This window comes from Papaver somniferum, chromosome 3, assembly GCF_003573695.1.
Source record: "Papaver somniferum cultivar HN1 chromosome 3, ASM357369v1, whole genome shotgun sequence".
In the NCBI taxonomy this organism is placed as follows: Eukaryota; Viridiplantae; Streptophyta; class Magnoliopsida; order Ranunculales; family Papaveraceae; genus Papaver; species Papaver somniferum.
This window is the reverse complement of record NC_039360.1, coordinates 45191228-45216016: the sequence shown is the minus strand read 5'-3', so window position 1 is coordinate 45216016 and position 24789 is coordinate 45191228. Positions and strand designations below refer to the sequence as shown.

At 37.8% G+C, this 24789-nt stretch overlaps 2 protein-coding genes, 1 non-coding gene and 1 pseudogene across 3 annotated transcripts; 2 read left to right on the top strand and 2 right to left on the bottom strand.

Annotated features, from left to right (window-relative positions):
* On the bottom strand, nucleotides 1-74 carry TRNAT-AGU. Its single transcript has one exon. It is a non-coding gene; the product is annotated as a tRNA-Thr (tRNA).
* A 68-nt stretch (nucleotides 75-142) lies between these two features.
* LOC113361215 lies at nucleotides 143-4121 on the top strand. Its single transcript, XM_026604530.1, has 5 exons — nucleotides 143-294; nucleotides 2277-2408; nucleotides 2506-2587; nucleotides 2667-2783; nucleotides 3632-4121. The coding sequence occupies exons 2-5, from the start codon at nucleotides 2290-2292 to the stop codon at nucleotides 3683-3685; spliced, it is 372 nt and encodes a 123-aa protein (XP_026460315.1). The 5' UTR covers nucleotides 143-294; nucleotides 2277-2289; the 3' UTR covers nucleotides 3686-4121.
* Nucleotides 4122-4594: 473 nt separating this feature from the next.
* LOC113359380 lies at nucleotides 4595-5700 on the bottom strand (annotated as a pseudogene).
* Nucleotides 5701-5955: 255 nt separating this feature from the next.
* LOC113356043 (trithorax group protein osa-like) lies at nucleotides 5956-13372 on the top strand. Its single transcript, XM_026599045.1, has 6 exons — nucleotides 5956-6072; nucleotides 6754-7079; nucleotides 7163-7378; nucleotides 7468-9930; nucleotides 10147-10331; nucleotides 10425-13372. Exons 2-6 carry the CDS (start codon nucleotides 6873-6875, stop codon nucleotides 10504-10506), a joined length of 3153 nt encoding a protein of 1050 aa, XP_026454830.1. The 5' UTR covers nucleotides 5956-6072; nucleotides 6754-6872; the 3' UTR covers nucleotides 10507-13372.
* Nucleotides 13373-24789: the final 11417 nt, after the last annotated feature.

Genomic DNA, 24789 nt, shown 5'->3' with positions numbered 1-24789 from the left:
TGCTTTCATTGAGAGTTGAACTCAAGACCTCCCGCTTACTAAACGGGTGCTCTAACCAACTGAGCTATGAAAGCTGCTGTTTATAAAACGACAGAAATTACTAAACATACTATGCTGGCCGGCATCCACCTCACATCTTTTCATCCTCGGTCTTTTTAGTTTTTATGTGTCAACGGTGGCAGCTTTCTCTCCTCAGTCCTCCCATATATCTCTGAGCTTTTTTCCCCCCAAGTAATTGGGGAAACGTGGTGGTCTGGTTCTCTACTTACAAACTCCCAACTCCGTGGATCAAAGGTTAGTCTCTCTCTATTGGATATTATTCCTCCTGTGTTCTGCTGAAATTTGACCTAAATTTGGAACATTCTGAACATTTTTGCATAATGCTAGTCAAGTGTTCGATGAAATGCCTCAAAGTAAAAATTATCCTGTGCTTAGACCTAGTTAGCTCAGTTGAAAGGGGTGTTGAACTTACATACAACCAGGGCCGCCCTTAGATTTTGCTGGCAGAATCTCAGTTGTCGTCTCCTTTAACCAGTAAAATTTCTCATATTACTCTTTTTATTCTTTTTCTCATAGATAGGTTTCAAGAAATTTTTTAAAAAGAAGTGCACCATTTACTCATGTTTCTGTACTCGCTTAGTGATGCACTAATCAGTAACGGCTCCAGGACTCTATTTCGCTAGAGGCACTCTATAAAATAATTTTGATAGTTTGATTCCTAACTTTTTTTCATAACAATCTTTTCAAGTTTCGTATTCATTTTTGAATCGTCGTTGTATGATGACCTCATTATCCGTAGCAATGTCTATTTCAAAATAACAAATCAAATTATCATTCGTCTATTCATTTACACTCAGCTGTATAGTCAAGTCTGCGTAATTTTATACTGGTAAATACCTTTTTTATCGGAGTAGGCATGGCAGCTACCCGTAAGATTAACACTAACGCCAGAGACAAACACCAATGGGTACTCTGTCGTTCTTTTTGTCTCAACCATTTTTTAACATCCTCACCATATAACTTTCAACCCAAAAACGCATAGCTTGATCGCATGTCAATGATATAGCTTTTAAGTTGATCTTTCTAGTATCCTAAGCTCAACACCAGATAAATCATAAAATTGAGTTAGGCAAATAAGATTTTATTTATATGATGAAGCAGAAAAGGATGGTGTTCACCTCTTTTGATTGTGTCTGTTTTGCATATATACTCTCAAATCTTCCTGATTAATTTTAGATTCGAAAAGACAAACACACAGTATGACTATTTGTGCAAACGATAAAACTAGGGAATCCTAGTAGTCTTTAAGAATTTACTTATTTTGTAGCAAAGAAAAATTAGTCTAGGAGGTAAATACGCGTTAGTTACTTAGTTGTTAGCTAAAAGATAGAGAAAAACGGTAGGAAAATCTAAATAGACTCGCCAGAATAACAAAAAATAGTTTTTCTTAGGAATGCTTAGGCCAAATATAAGGAGGAATATAAACAGGTATAGTTTTTTTAGGAAAATTCCATATGGGCACGTGCCTAGGCGTGCCCACACTTGGATTCGCCACTGGTAGTAATGCAGTGTTTTATTTTCACTTGGAGTTCAAACTTTGAAATTCAAAGTAAAACCAAAAGAAAACAAATCCACTGTTATCAAAGTGAGAAAGAGAGAGTGAGCTGCTGAGAAATTTAAGACGGCTCAACCAGTTTGGAATGAACCCACTAAAGCTGTTCCTGGATAGATCTAAAACTTTCTAATTTCGGACAGCTACTTAACCAGCTTCAGGTTCCGGCATTCTTGGAAAACCTCAAGAGTGGAAGAAATATTATAAAGGTTAGCATTGGAGAGTGCTAAGAAGAAAAGGGAATGGAGGTTCCTGAAGGTATCAGGGAGTAGAGAGTTAAGGTAGTTCTGGCACAGTCCTAAATTTCTTAGTTTTCAACAGTAAGAGAGATTTTGTCCAATTAAGATTGATTAATCCACTGAGGAAATTACTATGGAGATTCATATAATATACTGATCCAGATGTCAACAATGAAGCTGGCAGATGACCAGACAAGTTGTTAGAATGAGCCGAAAATTACTCTAGTTTCGCTAGGCTTAAACTTGAATCAATTTGAAATATCCCTAATCTGTTGCCCTAACATGCCGTGCTGCCCCAAGACAAAGTCTTGCTAAACTTGCCTCAGGGTGGGCCCTGTAAACAACATGTGGTTATGATTCGAAACGTGACCCTTTGTGGCATTTGTTTGAATACTAACTTTGAAATCTTCTGATCCTTGGTGCAGCTCATGATCAGCCATGGATCTTTATGAAAACTTGAAAGCTATTCTTAAGATTCAGAAATTCAGAAGAGTCGTATCCTACACTGGATTCTATTGCTTCGTTTCCGTTTTGACTTATGCATACACAAGCAACACGTGAGTGATTCTGGTTTTTGATTACTTTGTTTTACTGTGAAGAGAGAGTTCTTCATGAGTTTCTAGGTGTTTATCATCTGGAGTTTCTCTTTTGCAGGACAAGGGCAGGTGTCCCTAGAGTTGACCAGTTTTATGCATCTTATCCCGCGGGGACAGAACTACTAACTGACACCGCTAAGGTATGATTGGCAGCTGCTTATTTATTTGTAAATTTTTTCTCTCTCTCTGATTCCTTAAAATATATTGTTTGTTTTTCAGTTATATAAATCTGCTCTTGGCAATTGTTTTGAACTGGAAGAGTGGGGTCCCATAGAGTTTGCCATCATGGCTAAACACTTTGATCGCCAAGGAAAACCACCTTATGCATACCACGCTGTAAGTATAAATCTTTGTTTTTCTTTTCAGCAAATATAAAAGCAGCACCTTCTCTTCTACATCTTAGACTTAAGAAATATGCATTAGCTAATTGATCTAGTAAAATGGCCATGTTAAGATAATCCATATGCTTATCTACATATATAGACAAATGTAAATGTTCCCTAATCCTACTAGAATAGTGGAACTTAGATTTGGATTCAGGATAGAATTGAAATTGGTGAGAATCTGAACTAATGCAAGGTAGGTCTGGACTAAAAAAATCAGTGATGAGCTCCTCTGGGATGCCTACTTGATTGGTTTCTTTTCTTTTTTCTGAAATGAGGTCAGTTTACATGTCCAACTTGTAGTGGGGAGAATCCATATAAGTATAAATGGTTGTATCTTTATCCTAGCAATCCTGTATGCTTATGCTGTGCTACTTAGGCATGCGTGTAATGACTAGTGTATATATATGTTTGAGAAGTAAGTTTTACATAATCAAGGATTCTGGCGATGAACTTGATAGCCACATTTGAGTTATTTGGACAAAGCATGATTTCATCAAGATGGCAAAGACAGTAAGACTAAATGGATAATCTTCTTTCAGAGCTCCGGATGGGGTTTTTGTTATTTAATAATTATGTCAGCACTTTTGTTTGACTAGAGTCATTTCGGTTAACACTATATTAGTCGAGTCGAAGTTTTAAGTAACATTACTGACAACATGAGGATTTGTTTGGTGCTTCCCTTTTGTTTTGGTTTCAATTGGGAAATAATGCCTTACTGTGGTTCTTTACTTTTAAGTGACATAATATATAGTGAAAATTGTGACGTTTGATGGTTCTGTTTATCAATGTTGGTTGCAGCAATATATGGCACACCTCCTCTCTCAGGGACAGCTCGATGGAAGTGGTGATTAGAGTTGTGAGTATTAAAACTCCACAGCAAAATGATCGGTTTGTAAATGAATTTGGAACTTTTATCAGTTTATAATATCTTAGAGCTGAATATTTAGGGTTTTGAAACTTAGTCGACAAATACTTAAACTTAAAGAGGTTTTATCGACATCTTTCTATAAGAAAAAGATTAAGCACATAATTTTGGGTTTTGGCCTTTTGAGCTTTGAAATTTTCTACTTCGAAAGTGATCAAGAAGCTTTTCTAAATTGACACATCAGTTTGTGTACATCTTCACAAGGAAGAGAGTAGTCCTGTGTATTTCAGTAGAATTTACCATGATTCTTTATCTACAAGGTGTTTTACATGATATTATGTGCACTATTGTTTCACTGCTCGGTATTTTAGTTCTGAAGTTGGGATCTTTGGAAGTGTTACTATATCGTGTGTTACTATATTATGAACAATTTGCGTGTGCACAAATAGTTCTGCCTCAGTTTTATCCATCATTTTCTCACGAGCACATGTATCGCCTGTCACGTTTTGGTGACATTAGTTTCAGAATAAATAACTCTGTATTACTGCCTGACACGTATGATCCTCTAGTTTTGGCACTCATCTTGTAAAATCTGTTTGAAAGAATTGATCTGTCTAGCTGTTGGCAGACCAGGGATTATTATGTCATACCTAACACTCCTATGAAACGTCGAATGTTTATTAGAATGGCATTTGGTGTTTTAGGATGAATTACCTTGAGATTTGGTATATTCAAACTGATAAAATTGTCCAACTACCCATGCCCAGAAAAGGGTTGAGTACAAGTATTCAAAAAGTAAATTTAAACTGATAATCCTAATCTTCTAATATCTAGCAAGTTAAAAGTTTCCTACAAATGTGATAGAAAAAAATTTAACATCTAAATCAATTCCTCACCTCTGGAAGATCGTCTTAGTCTCCAACATCCTTGAGAGCCTATTCTTGCTGCTGTTGACGCTCATGTGCTACTCTTTCTTCGGCTAGATGTTGCTGAAATGCAGCTTCAATAAGAAGTGCTCCTCCTCTCTTTTCGCACGTTCCATATAATCTATGGTTATAGCAAGTTTCTGACGTTTCTTCTCCAATTATTGTCTTTCTTTTAACTTCCTGTTCATAGTCATCTTCAGTTCCTCCTGCTCCCTCTTGATCCGCTGTTCCTCCTGCTCTCTCTTGATCCGCTGTTGTTCTCTAAGATAAGATTGGCCAGCAAGTCTCTTCAGTTCTGTCTCAACTTGCTGTTGGTTTAGCCTTTTCGCCCCTTTCTCGCGTTCAAATTTTGACATTTGACGTTCTTGGTCCTCTTTCCTCTTCTCAATTACTGATTTTCTCGCTTGAAGCAACTTGTGCTCCTTGTCCACCACATCTGCTAAGCCAGGCAGAGCCTCACCAAGGTTTGATGCCTTCTTAACTGGAGGGTAAATCAAGAACTTCACCTTATCCAAAGACTCAGCAAGAAGGGCCAGGTTGACAGCATCAACTGATAACTTCTCAACAACCGAAAAATCAAAAAACGGAATCATCTGGGAAAGAACCTCAATCTTCATCGTCTGGTAAACTCGTGAAACCTGCTGAAGCAGTCTCAAGGTAGCAAGCTTTTCAAGGGAAGGAATATAATGCGAAAGTTGCACTTCTGGAACAGAAGACGCAGACACTAGTCACACTATCTTCCCGCCAACGCTGGATATCTTGGTTAGCAATGGCTGAACTCTTCTAGCAAGATCCAAAGGAAGAAATTCATGTTCCAAAAGATTGTAAAGTTCTCTTACTTCTGGAGATGCACAAGCCAGTACACCTTTAGAGACCAATTCCAAGAGAAGCGCTGACCGTGTAAGGTTAGCCATTCTCAGCTTGCGCTCCAGATGTGATGCACCATAACCACAATCATAGGGAGTCACTGAGAGCGCAGCTAAAACCACAGAGGATGCAATTAACTGCAAATCCTTCTGGGTTAAGTTCTTACTCTGCCATGCACGTTCATGCAGTACTTGTAGTGCTGCTTGCATCTGCCTGACATCAATTAATTCTTCACAGGTTTCACAAAAGTCGCCATGATTATGCCAAAACCTAATCATGCAACATCTAATTATAGGCTCAAGCTTTCCTAAAACGATGCGTACCAAGAATTGGTGAACCCTAGATACATGGGGAAGTTATTTCTGAATTTACATATTTATCCTTCATATTTTTCAATATTACATAACAATACCCTTCACGGTGAATCACTTTATAGTTGGGTTTTACATTGGTTTTTAATGAAGTTTTTTCATTTTTTTTTCCCGACTTCTCCCCCAAATTTTCTTCTTTTCTCTCTGAAACTCGTCTCCAGCTCCTCTGCTGTATCTGATATCTCTCGACCACTCCACGCATCTTTACAGGTACCATTCTTTCCCCTCTCGCTGGTTCGCTTTGTTCTTTAGTTCACCGAGTAGAGACTGAAATTTGTTTTTAAAAATTAGGGTTTTAGAAATTGAAAGAATCTGTTTATTTTTTTATCGTCTTTGATAAATCTTTGAAACAAAGTGTAGATCTGGAGATAAATTTCGGGTTGCTCTTCCTGAAATTTCAGGGTTGATTTTTATTTATGATTGTTACAATCGATTTAGAATGTTAGCTCGACCGGAACTTCTTTATGTCTAATTTTTATACTTCAAAAAAAAGTCTTAACTTTCATTAGTTCCAGTTTGTTCGTTATGTGGCACTAATACTCGTAATGTTATCCTATTAGTTTCTTGTTTATGTATGCTGTATCTCTGATCAATCCGTTGCACTGAAAAGCATACTTTCTTGTTTTTGTGTGTTTTCGTTATCCGTTATGATGATCTATTGGTGTAATCTGATTGCATGAGTTTAATTTGACCTAATTTTGAACTCATGTTTTTAATTTGTTGCATATGGCATTGTAAAGAGTCTTAAATCACATTGAACAAGATTGGGTTGCAGACTCGAAAGTGAGGACCTCACGGTTTTCACCCTCACCTTTTAGACCCATGTAGTATAAGTATCGCTGATGTAACTTGGCATTGACATTTTAATCTGAGTTATTTAAAATGTGTCAGGGAACATGTGGGCGGATCAGCATACATGTTCAAGTATCTGTTAATGCAAGACGCTGTTGCTTCTTGATCCACATAGTTTGGTTCTTGGCGAGAGTCGAAGGTGTCTGGTCCCAGGCAAAATGGGTTTCGATAATGAATGCATTTTAAACATTCAATCTCTTGCTGGAGAATACTTTTGTCCTGTTTGTCGCCTTCTTGTCTATCCAAGTGAAGCGCTACAATCACAATGCACGCACTTGTACTGCAAACCATGCTTAAGCTACGTTGTTGGAACTACAAAAGCTTGTCCCTATGATGGTTACTTGGTGACAGAAGCAGATTCTAAGGTTAGGTTTTCAAATTTTCATTTGTACTATGTATTTGAAATTAAGGTTTATATGTATCGTAACTGTCAGTTAAACATATGCAGCCTCTGATAGAGTCAAATAAAGCACTAGCTGAAACCATAGAGAAGATAGCAGTTCATTGTCTCTACCACAGAAGTGGGTGTACATGGCAGGGCTCTTTGTCAGAATGCACAGCCCATTGTGCAGGGTGTACCTTTGGCAATTCCCCAGTTGTATGCAACAGATGTGGAACACAAATTGTGCATCGCCAAGTTCAGGAACATGCACAGAGCTGCCCAGTGAGTGCAAGAATGAACCGTTGTTTGGGTCGCATTTTCTTTTTTATTTCGCCATCTTTCTGTTTTACATCTTTATATTGTTTGCACAGGGTGTGCAGCCTCAACCACAGCAGCCAGACAGTGCCCAGGACGCAACTGCAGCATCCACTGTGGTGGCTATCGCCCAGCAGAATCAAATGGCTTCCCAGCAGAACCAAGCGGCTACCAAGGCAGGAATACCGGCTTCTCAAGCCCAGTCCACCCAGGTTGCTGCTACAGTAGCTCCAGCATCCGGACAAGATCAAAGTAAAGTTACGACGAGTACTCAGCCTCAAGCAGCAGTTACTTCTGCTCCTACTCCTGAGCAGTGGTATCAGCAGCAGCAACAACACTATCAACAATATTACCAGAACTACCCTGGATATGATCCATATCAACAACAATATCAGCATTATGTTCCATATCAACAAGCTCATCCTGCAACTGTACAAGGTCAACAGCAGCCTCAACCCCAGCCTCAAGTCCGTCCCCAAGCCCAATCTCAGCAACCCCAACTACAGTCTCAATCCCAACCTCAGGTACATCCTCAAATGCAGCAGATGTCGAGTCGTCCACCTATCCAAGGCCAGCCACATTCACAGTTGTATCCCCAAGCTCGGCCTCAGCCACAGGCACATCCAGTGCAACTCCAACCCCAACCTTACATGCAACAACGTCCGCAGGTGCCACATTCCCAGTTGCAGCTTCCGCAATCACAGCCATTATCCCAACCCATTCCCCAATCTCAGCCCCATATGCATGCCCAATCGCAGATGCAGCCACAGGTGCCAATTCAACCCCCTCCGCGTTCCCTGCCACAACCACATTCGCAACATCCCCATGTTCTGACACAGCATCCACCCGCTCAGGCTGTGACAGGCCACCAGTCTTATCCCCAAGCACAACCATACCAAAAAGTACTTCCGGGTGCTTTACCACAACTGCCTCATCATATCCATCCTCAGCAGGGTATAACACAACAACCAACAGTGATGCGTCCACCACAGGCTCGTGCCCCGATGCAACACCCACAAGCATCACCTTCGTTGCTGCCTCCTCAAGGACAACGCCCCAACATGCTTCCAGTACAGCAACACCCGGTGCGTCCGCAGATTCACCACCCCGGTCAGGGTATTCAACATCACCCTGGTATGCCTACTCTTCAGCAACAGCCAGCTCCTCAACAAAACCAGCAGCTTCAGGGTCATTTACCACACCCTCAGGCGTTTCCTGGGCAAACACCTGGTTTGGTCCAGAATCAGTCCCATCCGCCAGGTCCGCTCCTGCAGCACCAGGCTATGCAGCCTCAGATACGTGCCCAGGGACCTCCTGCCTCTTCACAGCAGAATAATTCTACTGCTTTTGGTATGCAACCCCATCAATCTCAACACCATGCAGGGCGACCTATGGTGCCAAACTCTGGGGTATCCCATCAAAAGTTTCAGCAATCTACTAGTGGGACTGCCCAGCCTAAGCCAGTGCAGCCGAATGGAGTCCAGCCAGCTTCAAGTCAAAGCTACCCCCCTGGAGCAAACACCCAGGCCCAGTCACCTTCAGCACAAGTTTCTAAGAAGGTTGAACCAATACGTGAAACTGGGCCTCAAAATAACGATGCAAAGGAAGTAGCGCCAAGTAGAGAGTTGGCTGGTGGTACTAAGGATCCATCAGTTCCAAGTGGCTCACAGGGTGATAAATTAATTGCTTTACCAGAAGAGAGATATACGAAAGTACCGGAGGATGGTTATAATCAGCTATCAGAGGAGCGCTTCAAGCCCTTCTCAGGGGAACCAAATAGACACATTGCTGATCAGAGAGAGTTTGATGAAGACCTCAAGCAGTTCCCTAGAGCAGGTCATTTGGATGCTGAACGTTTTCCTGGGTATGAAAGCTATCCTTCGTCGAGGCCCCTTGATAGAGGTCCATACGGGAACCATGATGTTGGACCCAAATTGGATGGTCCTAGTGGTGCTGGTTCAAGGTTGCCTCCTTATCATTCCGCTAATCCATCTGCACGTACTATGATGCCGGTTGGTTTCCCTAATGAAAACATGGGGAGGAAAGGTGATCCTGCTGTTGCTCATCCCGATTTTCTGAGGCCTTATGAATCTGGTCGGCATATGCCTCCTCCTAGAAGTCCCGGTAGGGAATTTCCAATGTTTATCTCAGATGGAATTGATGGCCGGGATCCACATGTATTTGGTGAACGATATAAATCATACTTACCTTCTGGTGGCAGTGAATTTCAAGAAAGTAGGTATCCGCAATTGCCTGGCCACTTACGTAGAGGTGTCCATGATGGTACAGATATATTGCGTGGAGTTGAACCTGGTGGTCCTCGCCATTTTTCAAATCATATGCATATGGGTGAGCCAGCTGGTTTTGATCCCTTCCCCAACCCTTTGCGAATGGGTGGTCCTGGAAACTTGCCACCGGATATGCTTGGTGAAGTTGGTCATGGACGTATTGGTGATATAGGATACAATGGCGGCTTTCCTTTCACTGAACATCAAATTGATAGTGGATATTACCATCCTGTAAGTACTGGTGATATACTTCTATTGTATTTATATACTTTGTCATTGTGTAGTTGGTTGGTACATTACTACCCTGGTGTATGCATGAGTATTATGTTTAGTGTTCTTTTATCAAAAAGTGGGGCTTATTGGATATTTCTGTTTAGTGTTCTTTCATGTAAATCTGATTAATGGGGGTTATTGGATATTTTTGTTTGTCCTCATGAAACTCATTAGGAAGAAGAGTCCTTTGATCAATCAAGAAAGAGGAAGCAAGGGAGCATGGGATGGTGCAGAATATGTAAAGTAGATTGTCAAACAGTAGAAGGTCTAGAGGCGCATTCACAGACAAGAGATCACCAAAAAATGGCCATGGATATGGTCCTAAATATCAAAAAGAATAGTGCCAAGAAACAGAAACTGTAAGCTACTATGTTCATATTACTTCTGGTAAATGTATATAACTCCTCCTTTCTGACTATGAAGTCATTTACTTCTCTTGTGGTCCTTTTTAGATCATCTGATGATAATATATCACATGAGGATACAAACAAGTCCAGGAAGGGCAATTTCGATAATCGTGGAAATAGGCATTGAGTCGTGACTGGGTGTCAATGTCAATCATTTAGGATACTGAAGTTGCTGGTTGGTGTATGACACAGCTGTTTTTGGTTCTTCAGTGTTTTTCATCAGGGACATGTAGGTGATTCACCCTCCTATCCTGCCTTTCTTTTTGGGGTGGTTTATGCTAGTTCTGTTGTTTCAGGTTGCTGCTGTGTTTTATGGAGATGGTTCTTTGGAACTGAAGTTTCTGTTCAGAAGTTAAGTTTGTCTCATTTTATGAATTTGACTTCTTTAGCTTTCATGATGATAGTTTTGCGTCAGCATAGTTCATGTTTAGTTAAAATGCCAAAATGTTATTGAGCGTTGAGATTTTAGTGTGCATTTTAAATCATTGATGATGCAGCGTTCGTTTTAGATTTACGTGTACCTCTGTGGACATGGATGTTTAATCAGGATAAAATACTAGAGCTTGCATATACCTCTACATAGTACTTTGTCTTGTTATGCCATTCCTTGTGATGCACACTAAGAAAGCGAATCCGGTCTTTGATATTCAGACCAAGAATCACTGGTCACTTTTATGCCTCTGTTAGCCTTCTTATGCTGCTGTAGCTTTTAGTTTATGCAACTGCTGGTTTATTCTCCTTTTGGTTTTTCTATATACCAGTGTTGTAAATTTTACTTTTCCCTTTGCACTTTCGTTCTTTATTCTTTTGTTTAATTTTACTCAAATTTTCCCATCCTATTTTATTCTTTTATAATTCTTCAATATTTTCCCCTTTTCCTTATATGATGCTTGATTACATATTTTTTAGGCTCATTTATCCATCTGAACATATTTACTGGTGGTTGGAAGGGTGAAACTAATATCAACATCTAGAAAATAAGAATTGAACCAAGATATGCCATTGTAGTGCAACAGAAGACTAGAACTATCATTACCAAGTGTGTGTGTATATATATATATATATTTCAGGACGAAAGCAACTTAGGAAACTAGAGCGTCGAGGCCAAAGAGACCAAAGTACTTTTTCTAGTCTTTTTTAGGTCATCTACTTGTGTTCGTTAGTTTGCCATCAGAACTTATAGGTAGCTGACATTGTGTATCTCGTGTATCTTTCTGAGTCACTTCTCATCTCCAAAAGTTGCTTCATCAACTTTTCATATTGGATAGCTTCTTCTTGCCTTAGATTTAGTTTTGTACATTTCAACACTTATATTTAACTTTAGGAATGAAAAAACAGACAATAATGCCACATGGGATGTTATACGCTGGCGAACATTTGGAGTCACATTTTGCAGAATAGTCATTTGAACATTTTAATGATTGTTACACTAATTTAGTTGGACCTGGTAAATGATAAACTTGTTAGTGACAACAGAAAGTTCTTGCTCACTGTTCGTTGACGAGTGGGTTTCAATTTGGTTATTCAGAAAATATCTCATAATAGTGTTTCTCTCACTGATTCTTCAGTAGGCCTCCCAGATATTTTGTTCTCAACTTCCTTGCTAGTCACTTAAGTATAGAACGTTTAACAGAATGTCCAACAAACTACTTAACAATAGTTTCATACTACTGCTTCTATAGATTGGAGGATATAGAATTTTTCTAGCAACTCGAGAGAAAGAAAACTTCAATTTTTGTCACTTAGTGGTGTAGATTATGCTCGCTAGTAATTATCCAAGTATCAATTTTTTTTTGGAAATATTTGGTTTTCTCAAAAATTATCGTGTAGGCTTGAAACTTTTAAGGATTAGAGTCAACAAAATTGGTTCAAGTAAAAGCTTTAGTTTTTTATTGACAGGGATTCAGAACCTCAACCATATGGATAGGTTGTTTGTATGACTGTCTATGGAGACGAGATGTATGTTTCCAGCTACTCATTCTTTCAGGACTCCTTGATATGGAATAGTGAATTTTCTGATTTTTCTCTACTATCATGCTTGCGGTAGATCTGTTCACATTATTGTATTCTTTAATTTCTTGAAGTGGTTTCTTTTATCATTTGTTTTGTTGCCTCTTCTTTTTCTCTTATTTTCCGTTTCTGATTTTTGTTTTATCATTGTTTTTTCCAAGTAACTTTTATCACATCAGTGATTGATCCTTATTTTATTTTTCTCAGTTAGATTGCCAGCCAAGAAACATAGGGTAGTTCTGTCCTGACATCAATACTATAGAGAAAATTCATTGAGCGACCTTCTAGAAAAATAAATAATATGTTATGGTATTTCCTTTTCATTCTTAAAACCAAACTTTCGCACATCCATAATGAGCTATAGGAAAAATCTACCGAAATTGTAGAAGATGGACAAAGGAGGAAGTACATTTTTAGACTGTACAGACATAGTCTCGTATCACAAGCAATTTAAGTAATTCTAGCCAAACTTAAGATTCTAGTCTAGTCTGCAAAAATAGAGACCTCAAGAAAATGAGGTAAAATGATGAGCTTTGTGACAATAATGTGACAAGAAAAATGTAAGTAGAGGCATAATACTTATCCCGGGAAATCTAATGGTCTAGTGAAATATTGAAGACAAAATAGTTAAAATGACATCAGATTTCGACATTGAATGTTAGATCGTACTTGAGTGATTGCTTTTGCCTAGGCTAAAGTTGCTGTTGCTGATGCTCTAATTGGATATCTAACGCTTCTTGAAGTGCAGTTTTGTGCAAGCTGTCAATTTGTTTGGTGGACTGTTTTAAATACTCTCGCCTAATGGAAGACAATGGTACCTTTTTTGGTTGGCTCTCTTGTTTAACTGGTCTTTGCTTTGGTTACATTTTTTTTTTTGTTATTTTCAAGGTTTGTGGTGGTGGGCGATGGTGTTGAAAGATGGAATCACCTTTGTAATTTTTCGTTATTGTAAATATTTGCACTCAAAGGCTAGTGCTTCAGCATTCACGTATTGCTATACGATCATTGATACCTTGAATTTCACGTATTGCTATACGATCATTAATACCTTGAATACAAATCACTTCTCTTGATGATCTCTCTTTTTTTCTTGAAAAGTAAAATACAAGTTATTTCTGTCTAACATTCTATAAATTTTTATTTGATTGCATCCAATATAAAAAACAGAAAGTTATAGGTTCGAGACCATTGTCTCAAATGTTGTCAATTACAGGTTCGAGACCATACAAATCACTCTTTAGATGAAGAGTTTAAATATGTGAAGAAAATATATCGGCCACATAGTCATGTAAATTGTTTGGAAAAAGGTTCCCAAAGCAGGGACGAACCCAGGATTTCTCTTACAAATCTGATAGCTAGTATGTAGTTTACATCCACAAATGAAATACTAAGTAGATAGATAGATATTAAAAATTAAAACGATCAAAATCATTAACAAGAAGTGATCACGGATTGAAAAGTGTACTTTACAGAAGGGAAATGAGAGAATTATACTGAGAGAAAGCTATTCTTTTTACCCATGGATTAAAATTTATATCAAATGGGCTAAATCTTATCTTATCAGTGGGCTAAAATACATCTAAGGAGTTAAGACTTTTTGGGTTTTTTTTGGGACCATGGTTTTATTCTGGGTAAAGGCATTAGAAGTAATTTTAGGTCACTCCATATCTAGTTATTTATTTAATACCTAATCTATCCTCTTAATTAATTTTAGGTTATGATTAGTGAATGATTTAGTTAAAAACAATTAGTGAGATTAAATTAAAAGATGGGTTTATTATTAGTTGAGTAGAATTATTGAGAGAGTAGAGTTAGAGAAGATGAAGGAGAAAAACATGGAAAATAATTTTTTTTCCAATTCACTAAGTTTGAGTATTCAAATGATGAAAACTCATCTGATTCTTCATTTCCATCCTATCCTAGAATATTTGTTAATCTTCAAAATGATACAGATTTGAACTGGATTTTGAACAGTTCGGTTACTTTATATGAAGAACAAGTAACCGAACTCATCTGAAGTTGTAGTTCGGTTGCCCCGTGAGATGAACAAGTAACCGAACTCATTTGAAAGTGTAGTTCAGTTACTTGTTCCAAACACGCAGGTTACCGAACTCTCAAATAATAGAATTTCTAGGAGTTACAACGTTATGTTCGGTTGGTTCTCAACTAACCGAACTTTGGTGTACAAAGTTCGGTTGGTTCGCAAACTGCATGCACTTTTTATATAACTGAACTTTACGAAATATAAGAGTATATAAGTTTACAAACTTCGGTTCTTTCGCAAACTTGAACCTAACAGCTAACCAACCGAACTCTGAGTTCGGTTTCTGCGATAAAATTGTGAAGTTACCGAACTTAACAAACAAAAAAAATGTGAAGTTCCAGCGTCTATTGGCTAAGTTCGGTTACTTTGTAGTTTTAAAAGTTTTTGCGAACAAACCGAACTCTATTGGCTAAGTTCGGTTATTTTGGAACTCAACATAGTGGCCACAACAACACAGTTCGGTTAAACTGGATATAAGGGTGGAGTTCGGTTACTTTGTAGTTTTAAATTTTTTTGCGAAACAACCGAACAGAGAGTCGGTGACTTAGTTTTAAATCCAACAGAACCGAATTGTTCTTCGTGTTTTTCATTTTCAAGAAGTTCGGTTAGTAAACTAGGGTTTTTTGGAAAATCGGCCTAACCGAACATGGCTCTGTAACTCCTATTAAAACCCTATTTTGATGATTTCTAATCGATTGAAGCAATCAAAATCAAATTAAAGTGAAGGGTTTGTTGGAAAATACCTCCGGAGTGGTCCCATGGCAGAATCAGGTTGCGGCTGGCGTCTTTTATACTCGATAAAATTATTATGTAACTGAACTTAATTATGATTGCATTGATGTTGTTACATTTCTTAAATAGGCGGTGGCGGTGATGGTGGGCGGTGGTGGTGATAATCGGAGGTGGTGGTGGTGGTAATCGGCGGTGGTGGGCGGTGGTGGTGGGAGGAGGTGGTTATTAGGTTGGTTTTAAATAAAATTAGGTTAAGGATAGGTTAGTCATTTCAACGTTTTAGGACACCCCTTATCACTATCGGGAAGGTGGTCTAATAAAATCATGGTCCCTTAAAAAAACCATGGTCCCTAAAAAATCATTTTTAAAATACCTTACACTAATGGGCTAAAACATAATTTTCGACAAATTTCATTACAAACTTTTTTTTGGGCCAGATTTAGGGACGAACAATAATCCAGATTAGCCCCTTGCTAGGCCCATCCTTGTTCCAAAGTGAAAATCTTTTTCGTTGCAGTAACTACTAAAGGGAAAAACTAATCAGAAATTAATAGTTGAAAACTGGGGGCATAGTGCAAAGACAGTGGGGCAAGCAATTGAACATATTTTTCCATTGCCATGACATGACATAATGGGACTGTCGGACCAAGAAAACGGATTAGTAAACGCCCAAATTTGGGAGTTTGCCCAAGGTTTCCAAAGCAGGGACAAACCTAGGATTTCTCTTGGGGTAGGACTAGATTGTCACTAATTTACAAGGCCGCCGGAGGACGCGTCAAATTTTATGCAAATCTGATAGCTAGTATGTTTACATCCACAAATGAAATACTAAGTAGATGGATAGATATTAAAAATTAAAACGATCAAAATCATTAACAAGAAGTGATCACGGATTGAAAAGTATATTTTACAGAAGGGAAATGAGAGACAATTATACTGAGAGAAAGCTATTCTTTTTACCGATGGATTAAAATTTATATCAAATGGGCTAGATATTATCTTATCAGTGGGCTAAAAATACATCTAAAGAGTTAAAATACCTTACACTAATGGGCTAAAACAGAATTTTCAACAAATTTCAGTACAAATTTTTTTTTGGGCCAGATTTAGGGACGGGCTATAGCCCAGGTTAGTCCCTTGCTAGGCCCGTCCCTGTTCCAAAGTGAAAATCTTTTTCGTTGCATAACTACCAAAGGGAAAAACTAATCAGAAATTAATAGTTGAAAACCGGGGGCTTAGTGCAAAGACAGTGGGGCAAGCAATTGAGCAGTTTTTTCCATTGCCATGACATAGTGGGACTGTCAGACCAAGAAAATGGATTAGTAAACGCCCAAATTTGGGAGTTTGCCCATCTCAGATTGAGCCGAGCGGATCTAATTTGGACGATCGTCCCAAATGAGGTCGAGCCTCGGCTCAAGTTGAGGAGCTGCTCGTCTTATGATGAGATGGTCGGTTATGTTTGATAACATCTAGATTCATCCAACGGTTATAATCTCATTTCCTATAAATTCAATCAATTTCAACTCCAAAATCACACCTTCTCTGCTTTATACATCTATAATCTCAGACGAATGGTTCAACCGTATATTAATCTTACATAGCTTACGATAGATGAAGATTTATTTTTATGCAAATTTTTTGTATTATGTTATATGGTTAAGGGTGCACAACGACGACAAAATGGTTTATAGTGAGTATGAGTTACGAGAGCAAAATTTACGAAACTTCTGTATTGAGAATGCTAATACGACTAACCGTAATGCAACTGGGTTGTTCTGTCGATACCAAACTATAAAAAACCAAGTCGCATAATACATAATTTTAGTAACTAGGTTGTGAACTGATATCAACTTAGAGATGAAACTATTGCTGAAGTTGTATTGCAGGCTCAAAAAGGAATGATGAAGACGAAAAAACAAATTCTGCTACGAAGCTTATTATATAATCCTTGAGAAGTTTTTGATAAAACTGTATGGTGTATTAAAAAGTACACATACTACTCTGAGTAAGATGTTGATGAAGTTGCTTTAAATTTTAATCAGATGTAAAATTACATTTGGTTTTAATTTACTTTCTAAATAGATTGGTACTAAGGGAAACTCCTGCGGATACAAAAAAAACATCCATAAGTTTGTGAGGGTCTAAATGATGTGGACTACGTCTACTATGAGAAGTTTTATTATCAAAGAAACAACTAATTCCATTAGGTACTCTGCAAATTTGAGGATATGGCTATGGATAACAGGTCACTTAATGACATGCCACAATTTTTTTTTACTTTTTCATTCGTTGAATGACCGGATTGTTTATTTTTATTTTTTACTTTTCTTTGAATGGAACCACATGTAGAAGGAGTTTAAATTATAGAAGGAGTTCAAATTTTCATATAATAAAATAATTCTAAATTAGACATGTTTGTGTCGACTATTAAATTTGTGGATATTAATTTTAAATTCCATAGTGGAAAAAGCCTCCACAGATATCTAACTATCCACGTATATAGGTATTATCCCAAAGATATGGATGATTAAACATCCATACCATAGAATTTTCCCTAATTAAATGTAACATTTTCCATAAATAGATTAGTTCTAATTTTAATAAACGTTTTACATTAGCATAATTGTTAGAGCATTGCTCGGTTGAACCACAAGTTTTGCTATCTCAAGCTTGTTGTCAATGATAGATGATCAAAACTATATTTTGATTTCTAGTCTACTAAGCAAGTTTCAGACTAGGTTAGAATGTATAGTTGAGTATCATACATCACCCTTGAAGACTAAAGATCGACGAAGACATTTGGAGAACTTCTGTATTAAGTACGTGAAGATTGAACCATTCTATTTTACTCACTATCATCTTTTTGAGACGGTTTCGTTTGACTTCTAGTAGATTTACAAATAAGAAGTTTTGAGTCAAGCTTGTCTTGTTAAAAATATCGAAATATGATTATAAGCAAAGAAGTTCAACGATCCTTAATCATATTAGTTCTAAACAATTTATTGTGTGAATTAATATATGGATCAATTGAAAATAGCCCATGCAAATAATTTCATCAAGCAAAAATATTTCAAACATCATACGAGAGAAATATTGAACTATCTGATATTTCTTCTCAGGCTAAGTGGGCGAACGAGTTCGCAAACCATAGATATTTGAGTTTCAAAAATATAAGAGGGTTGGCGAACCTGTTCGCAAACCACAAGCTCAGATGGGACAATTCACGAACCGCTGTGAACTGAATTTCGAGAGTTGGTATTATAGGCTAGCAATTCATTAACTATGCTCAACTGAGTTCAGTAGTCTTGTAGGGTTGGCGAACCCAGCTAACCGTTGCACCCTGACTCGTGAACAAGCCTAACGGTTCACGAACCATTGTGCCAACCGTCCCTGTTTAAGATTTTGACAGATCCTAAAAGACTTATTTTTCAAATTGGTTTAGCATTGCTAGAACTCTCTCAAACAATTCTAAGACTTCATTGATCACTTAAACACTTATGTACGTTCATCATGATTAAATTCTTAGGTGTTTAGATGAACATTAAATTTCTTTAATTCTTTGGCATACTTTCCAAATAGAACAATCATTATACACGGTTCCAAAACCGGTTCGTAGTGTATATTCTGTTAGAGCATAGCTTGGTTGAACTCACCAAGCATTGGTATGTCAAGATTGATTATCATATTTTAGTATCAAAACTCATCTAGAGTCGCTTGATTAAATACTAGAGTCAACTTCGTTTAGGTTAGACTAGAAAGTCTAGGAATGTTGAAGAAGTAACGAACTACAACGACGACATCATCCTTCTACTTGAGGTTAGTAATATTGACTTGAGTTGTTTCATTCCTAACGTATCTTTCAAGTCGTGCTATATTGAAAACATAACTGCGAAGCTGTATATACTGTACACATTGTATAATACTCTAGTGATGTGAAATCGAAATAATCTTGCATATATTGTTATAATTATGTGAATGGGTTATGGTGAAGATTTCATCCTAGGAAACAATGTTTTACATTCATTTAAAGTAAGTACATTCATGAACTTGTTTCGTGAATCGAAAGGGAAATCATTAGGATTATTGGTCCAACTATTCATTGCAAATCTTTGGATGACCAATGTGTGTGAGATGGTAGAACCGATCTTAACTTATGTTATGTATCTTGGAATAACTAATCACAATGACTGACTTATGAATTGGTATGACTGGTTTTTATTAATAGGTGTAACCGATCCTAAGTAATCACCATGTGATGGTAAGATCGATCCTTGTAATTGGTGTGACCGATCCTAGTAATTGGTGTGACTGATCATTAGTATGTGTAATCGATCCTTGTAATTGGTGTAACCGGTCCTGGTGACTGGTGTGACCGACCACAAGTAATACCATGTGTATATGGAATCGATCCTTGTAACTGGTGTAACCGATCCTAATGACTGGTGTGACCGATCACAAGTATTTCCATAATTAGGTATAACCGATCCTAGTAACTGGTAGAACCGATTGAACCCGTGTATGTGATTTGATATTTGATCAATCACATAGTAGTCTTGGAAAACAGGTGAACCAATTCTAAACTTGTTTGGAAGTGTAGTATAACCGATTCCAAGAATGCAAATTCATGTAAATATGAAAAAGGATTTGCAGTGAAAAGATGTCAACATACTTTGAACACGAACAATAACTCTTATCATTTATTGTTCAAAGATATTCCTTAGTACTCAAGGTTTTTGGTTTTATGCTTTAATTACCAGCAATTAAATGCATATCTCTAGAGAATAAAAATTAGTAATGTGCATTTACTAATTGGAGATTTTCTATTGAGAGATTTCAGAAATATTGGAAAAGCATTTATTGGAATTATGAAAGCCGAATTTTTCCATTCATAACATATATTGAGAATACTAATTTCAGTTTTGGAAATTCCTTGGTGTCCAAATATCCTTGGTCTATAAATATCTAAGTTTACATTTCTATCAAACTATCCTAAGAGCCAAGCAAACTTCACTTTTCGTTGTTTCCGGCGGAGCGGTCTATCTGGAGAGGAAAGTACCCTAATTAGGTGAAACCTCTTACGACCGCTCATTTAAAGACTTCTGCGGGATCAAGAAGCTCTACGAGTATCGTTGGTGGGAAACTAGATAATTGCAGTGTTGTTAGTTTTCTATTGATTTGATTGACTAACGGTTGTTGAAACTTTGATTGCACCTAGTTTGTTTATTCTTGAGAATCTTATTTTCTGATATAAGATTCACTCAAACTAGATCGAAGTATCAACGTGATCTTTAGAACTGTTGTTAGATCTAAAAACATCTTATGATAATCCATTGTTAACAGACTCCGTTATGTGCGTGATTGATCACAAGAGATTCAAGTGGTGTTGTGCAGGTTATTGAAGATTAAATAAGATTTGAAGACGAAGAAGATTTCTTATTGGTTTTCGTATTTTGTGAATCGTGTGCACAAACCTTGATCGTCTGAGATCCAACTAGAATCAGATTTATTCGATTGATTAGTTGCGTGAGATCGGCATTCTCAATATATCTCTTTAAGATTTATTTTGATTGATTGAGTGCGAATCTGTATTAGAATATTTCAGTAGTTAAAGTTAGATTGATCTAACCATACAAAGGAGTTTATTAGATTAAACATAAGATCCTTTGTCAACAACTCATTTATATCTTGTAGAAAAAGATTGATTAGAGTGGTTACCATGTAGATTCTTCCTTTGTTGTTTGGAATATGATCCAAATGACTTGCTATTCACGTGTGTGACTCTAGAAGTCGAAGGCGCAGGGACACTGAGGGAACTAAGTAGCTAGGGGTAGTCTGCTTGATCTCAACTGTACAAAGTTGGTTTAGATTTTGTATAGCGGCTTAATTCTGAGAGTATTCAAAACCGGACTAGGTCCCGAGGTTTTTCTGCATTTGCGGTTTCCTTGTTAACAAAATCTTGTTGCATCTTTTACTTTGATTTCCACATTATATTTGTTTATTATAATAAAATAAAATACACATTTGTTAACTCCGTTATACTTGATAGTGATCCCATAGAGTTTGGTTATTACCGAACCTATTATCAAGTAGCACACTTTGATTGTCGTATCGTCTCGATCTTTTATCCATAGTCAATCACATAAGTTATCTTGTTGTCATATTGGCTCGATATCGTATCCTTAGATGATCACACAAAGTGTGAATACCGAAGTTGTTGTATTGTCTCGACTTTGTCCATAGACGATCACACTTGGTAAGAGGACTTATAGGTTGAAACAAAAAGATTGTGGTGTATTTGGGTACCCTAGTCTTTTCCTATAAGGTCACTCATGTAATTATCTTGGGAATAAGATTTTGCTAAAATGGTTTATCTCAAATCCGAAGTAATACTACGGTGGTATATTTCTCCCCCTTAATCAATACTTACATCTATTGTATAATAGGTAAAACTATTGCTAAATGATTCACCCCTCCCCCCTACATAATGATCCGTAAACTATATGTATGTCGTATGAAACTACTAAATAATTCTCCCCATTTTTTTCAATAAAATTAACGAAGGTACGAAAATCGTGGGATCGTAATGAATACTACCAAAAGATATCTCAAGTTTAAGGAAGATGGAGATACTACATAACAACATAACGTTGATGGTGGTTTTTAGTTTAGGGAGAAAACTGTAAAAGTTTGTCTAACTGACCCGGCATCAGAAATAATAGATCTTGATATGTCTATATTCTGCAAGGAATATGAAGAATACATCAAAATCTGATGAGTGTCTATGCCTCTTTTCATATTGTATTGAAACTCAAGTTCCTAGATGAATGGTTCACTAGGATAGAGCCTAATGAGTATTTAAGCTCCTAGCTGCATTATTCACTAATGAAGGGGCCTACCGCATAATAAGCTCCTAGCTGCATTATTCATTAATGCCGGCCTGCTGAGTGTTTATTATATGCTGTGTTCTTAGCTGAACTCTCAATTTTGACATGATATGACGATTAATGTTCATTCTTAGTTGAGTGACATTAATTTCCCGAAGTGTCTAAATTGAGATATGCGTGAAGGTACTCAACCAGAGGCGCGCGAGCTGCGCTGCTCTCCAAGATAAAATTAGTGATTTTGTACCAACATGCAAAACTCACCAAAATAGATTAATTTTGTGTCAGCTCGCAAAATTCAATTTTTCTAACCTAATTTTATCAATTTTCAAAAATTAGGTTTTTGCGGCCTGCCCAGTATCTCCAAGGCATAACGTCAAGATATCTTTGCCGCTCTAAATTGTGTTGTATCGGGCAAGCGACTACCTTCGATCGATGAAACTTCCCCCAAGCCTAAATATCTTGTGGAAGACATGATTGACATATGCGACTGGGGAATCTTAACCACTGCTTATCTTATAGATGTCGAGTTGGGAAAGGCGTTAATTGACGCAGGCACTGATCTCAACATTGTCACTATCCAGACTCTGAAGGCTGCATAGATTTTAAAGCGAGGAGCTACTCGTTGTCCAACCATAGTCGGGGACTATGAAGGGAAGTCCAGAAGTGCCTACGGCTGCATCACTCTTGAAAATACAAAATCGTACATCCATAGACTCCACGCACAAGTAAGTCTTATCGAACAACCTCTTTTACGACCGGCTAATCCTCATCTCATCAAGAACTGGGGACTTGATCCGATCATCAACTCAACTGCGACTAGGCGATGTGAAGAGGAAGATGGTCCCTGTCAATATTTTATCAAATATTTAGAAGAATTTTCCATCGAGGATAAGAAGTCTGGAGGTCAAATAGCAAGATCCTTACCTAGTTGCCGAAATCATACAAGGTGACTATTGCAAGCTCCTTGGTACTGGCAAGATGGAAGGAGTAGCAATAAACGCTAGATGGCTCCTGTCAGTGCCTAAAACGCTATATTATCATTTCCCTAGTATTTCATATAATGTTTACAATTCCTCCAAAATGTTTGCACCAATTTGCATTCATAGTTAGGATTTAAGCCTATTAGCCAAGTGAAGCATCATTTCGTTCACAAAACAAAAACCTTTATTCTTTCAAAAGAAATCTCCTACCTGTTCAAAACCAAATCAAACCACAAAGGAACGTCTCATCTTTCCAGAAACACCTAAAGACAAAAGTTCCGGGAAAAAAATAAAGGCACTCAAGAGAAACCGTTCAGCAAAAGTTCATCTTTCTTAGAGAAAAGACCTTTCATACCCCGAAGAGCATCCTGCTTCAACTTCAACTCATGGAAGTAAGTTCATCCATTTCAGCTCGTGAATTTTGGATTTTGGAAATCCTTTCACAGAATCAAAACATTAAACCCGAAATCTATACACATGTCTTGATGATACTCACGATTTGCGATCGCTCATTCAGAAGTAGCATGCCTGGTCATACCACACATCTCGTCCACTGAAGATAGAGCTTCATCCACGTGCTTTGCTAATACAACACAGTTACTGGATTTCTTGGGTCATGATACTGATACCTTCATCTTACCTGAAAGGCGCAGTCACATCCTCAACATCATTGGTCTCCTCCATCCCTGGATTATCTTTCGGTCCTTCATACAACATCATCCCAAATAATGGAAAGTGCTGCCTTCGTTTCCATTGGATCCTGAATCTGTTCGGTTTTCTTCATCGTCATATGGAAGCGACTCGGTCAAAATCAAAGAGAACTTCATTCAATTCTCTATGGAACAAGTGTTTTGGTGAATTCTTCCCGGATAATTCAGCCAGTCAAACGGAGCAAAACATGTACATACCCGTACATCCAAAGAATTGAAGATCATTGTAGCTGCTTGAGTGCCACCTGCAATCCTCTCTGACCGAACCTATTTCTCATGGGGACTTCCTTCACCTTGTCTAGGATTTACCTGACTTTTTTTCTCAAATATTAAACAAGTCACATGAGCAACGAGAACGCGAAAATACTTGGCACGTCATTCAATACCTGACTCGGTTTTGGTACCAGAGGATACCACTCAGACGCCCACCAAACAACTTAAAGTCAAGGTCTCTTGCAATCGTAACTCTCCAAGATTAGCCCTGACATGATCATTGCCGAACATGTTTCTCATCCATACACCTCAGGAGCGCAATGGAGTTTGGAAAATTTTGAAATCCACTGGAGAGACTGGATACTCATTTTTCTGGAGACAAAACCTTATTACACATTCCGGAGAAGATCGATGGTACAACTTCTATACTGTCTGGTCCAGGAAGAAGAATCGCCACGTGATTAAGATGAGTCCTAAAAGTCTTGTAGGACACTTCGAAGAAGTCATCATCTATGTTTGGCATGTATTTGGAATCATTAATACCTCCTGGCTTAGCAGTGGAAATATCTCCAGGTGACATCTTATCCAAACAAAAAAAAAAACATTAGTCTCCTAGTTACTGTTGGGTGGCTACATGTGCAAAAGCGAAAAGAGCGCCTACCTTGAGTTTTCCTTGCTCGCCTTGTTTTTGATCATAACTATTGGAGATTGCTTTGTTTCCGTTGATGCTCGCTCTACCGCTGCTAACAAAGAAAGTCATTCACACCGAGCTAAATGTTCAAGTTTGATCAACTACTCGTGGATATTATACTCACAGCTAAAATACGAAGACGAGGT

Bases quoted from the DNA above. Each gene is read 5' to 3' on its own strand.
- LOC113361215 (XM_026604530.1), top strand. From the start codon at position 2,290: ATGGATCTTTATGAAAACTTGAAAGCTATTCTTAAGATTCAGAAATTC. The intron at 2,409-2,505 runs GTGAGTGATTCT...TCTCTTTTGCAG, and splicing joins TATGCATACACAAGCAACAC to GACAAGGGCAGGTGTCCCTA. The intron at 2,588-2,666 runs GTATGATTGGCA...TTTGTTTTTCAG, and splicing joins TACTAACTGACACCGCTAAG to TTATATAAATCTGCTCTTGG.
- LOC113356043 (XM_026599045.1), top strand. From the start codon at position 6,873: ATGGGTTTCGATAATGAATGCATTTTAAACATTCAATCTCTTGCTGGA. The intron at 7,080-7,162 runs GTTAGGTTTTCA...AAACATATGCAG, and splicing joins TGACAGAAGCAGATTCTAAG to CCTCTGATAGAGTCAAATAA. The intron at 9,931-10,146 runs GTAAGTACTGGT...GAAACTCATTAG, and splicing joins ATAGTGGATATTACCATCCT to GAAGAAGAGTCCTTTGATCA.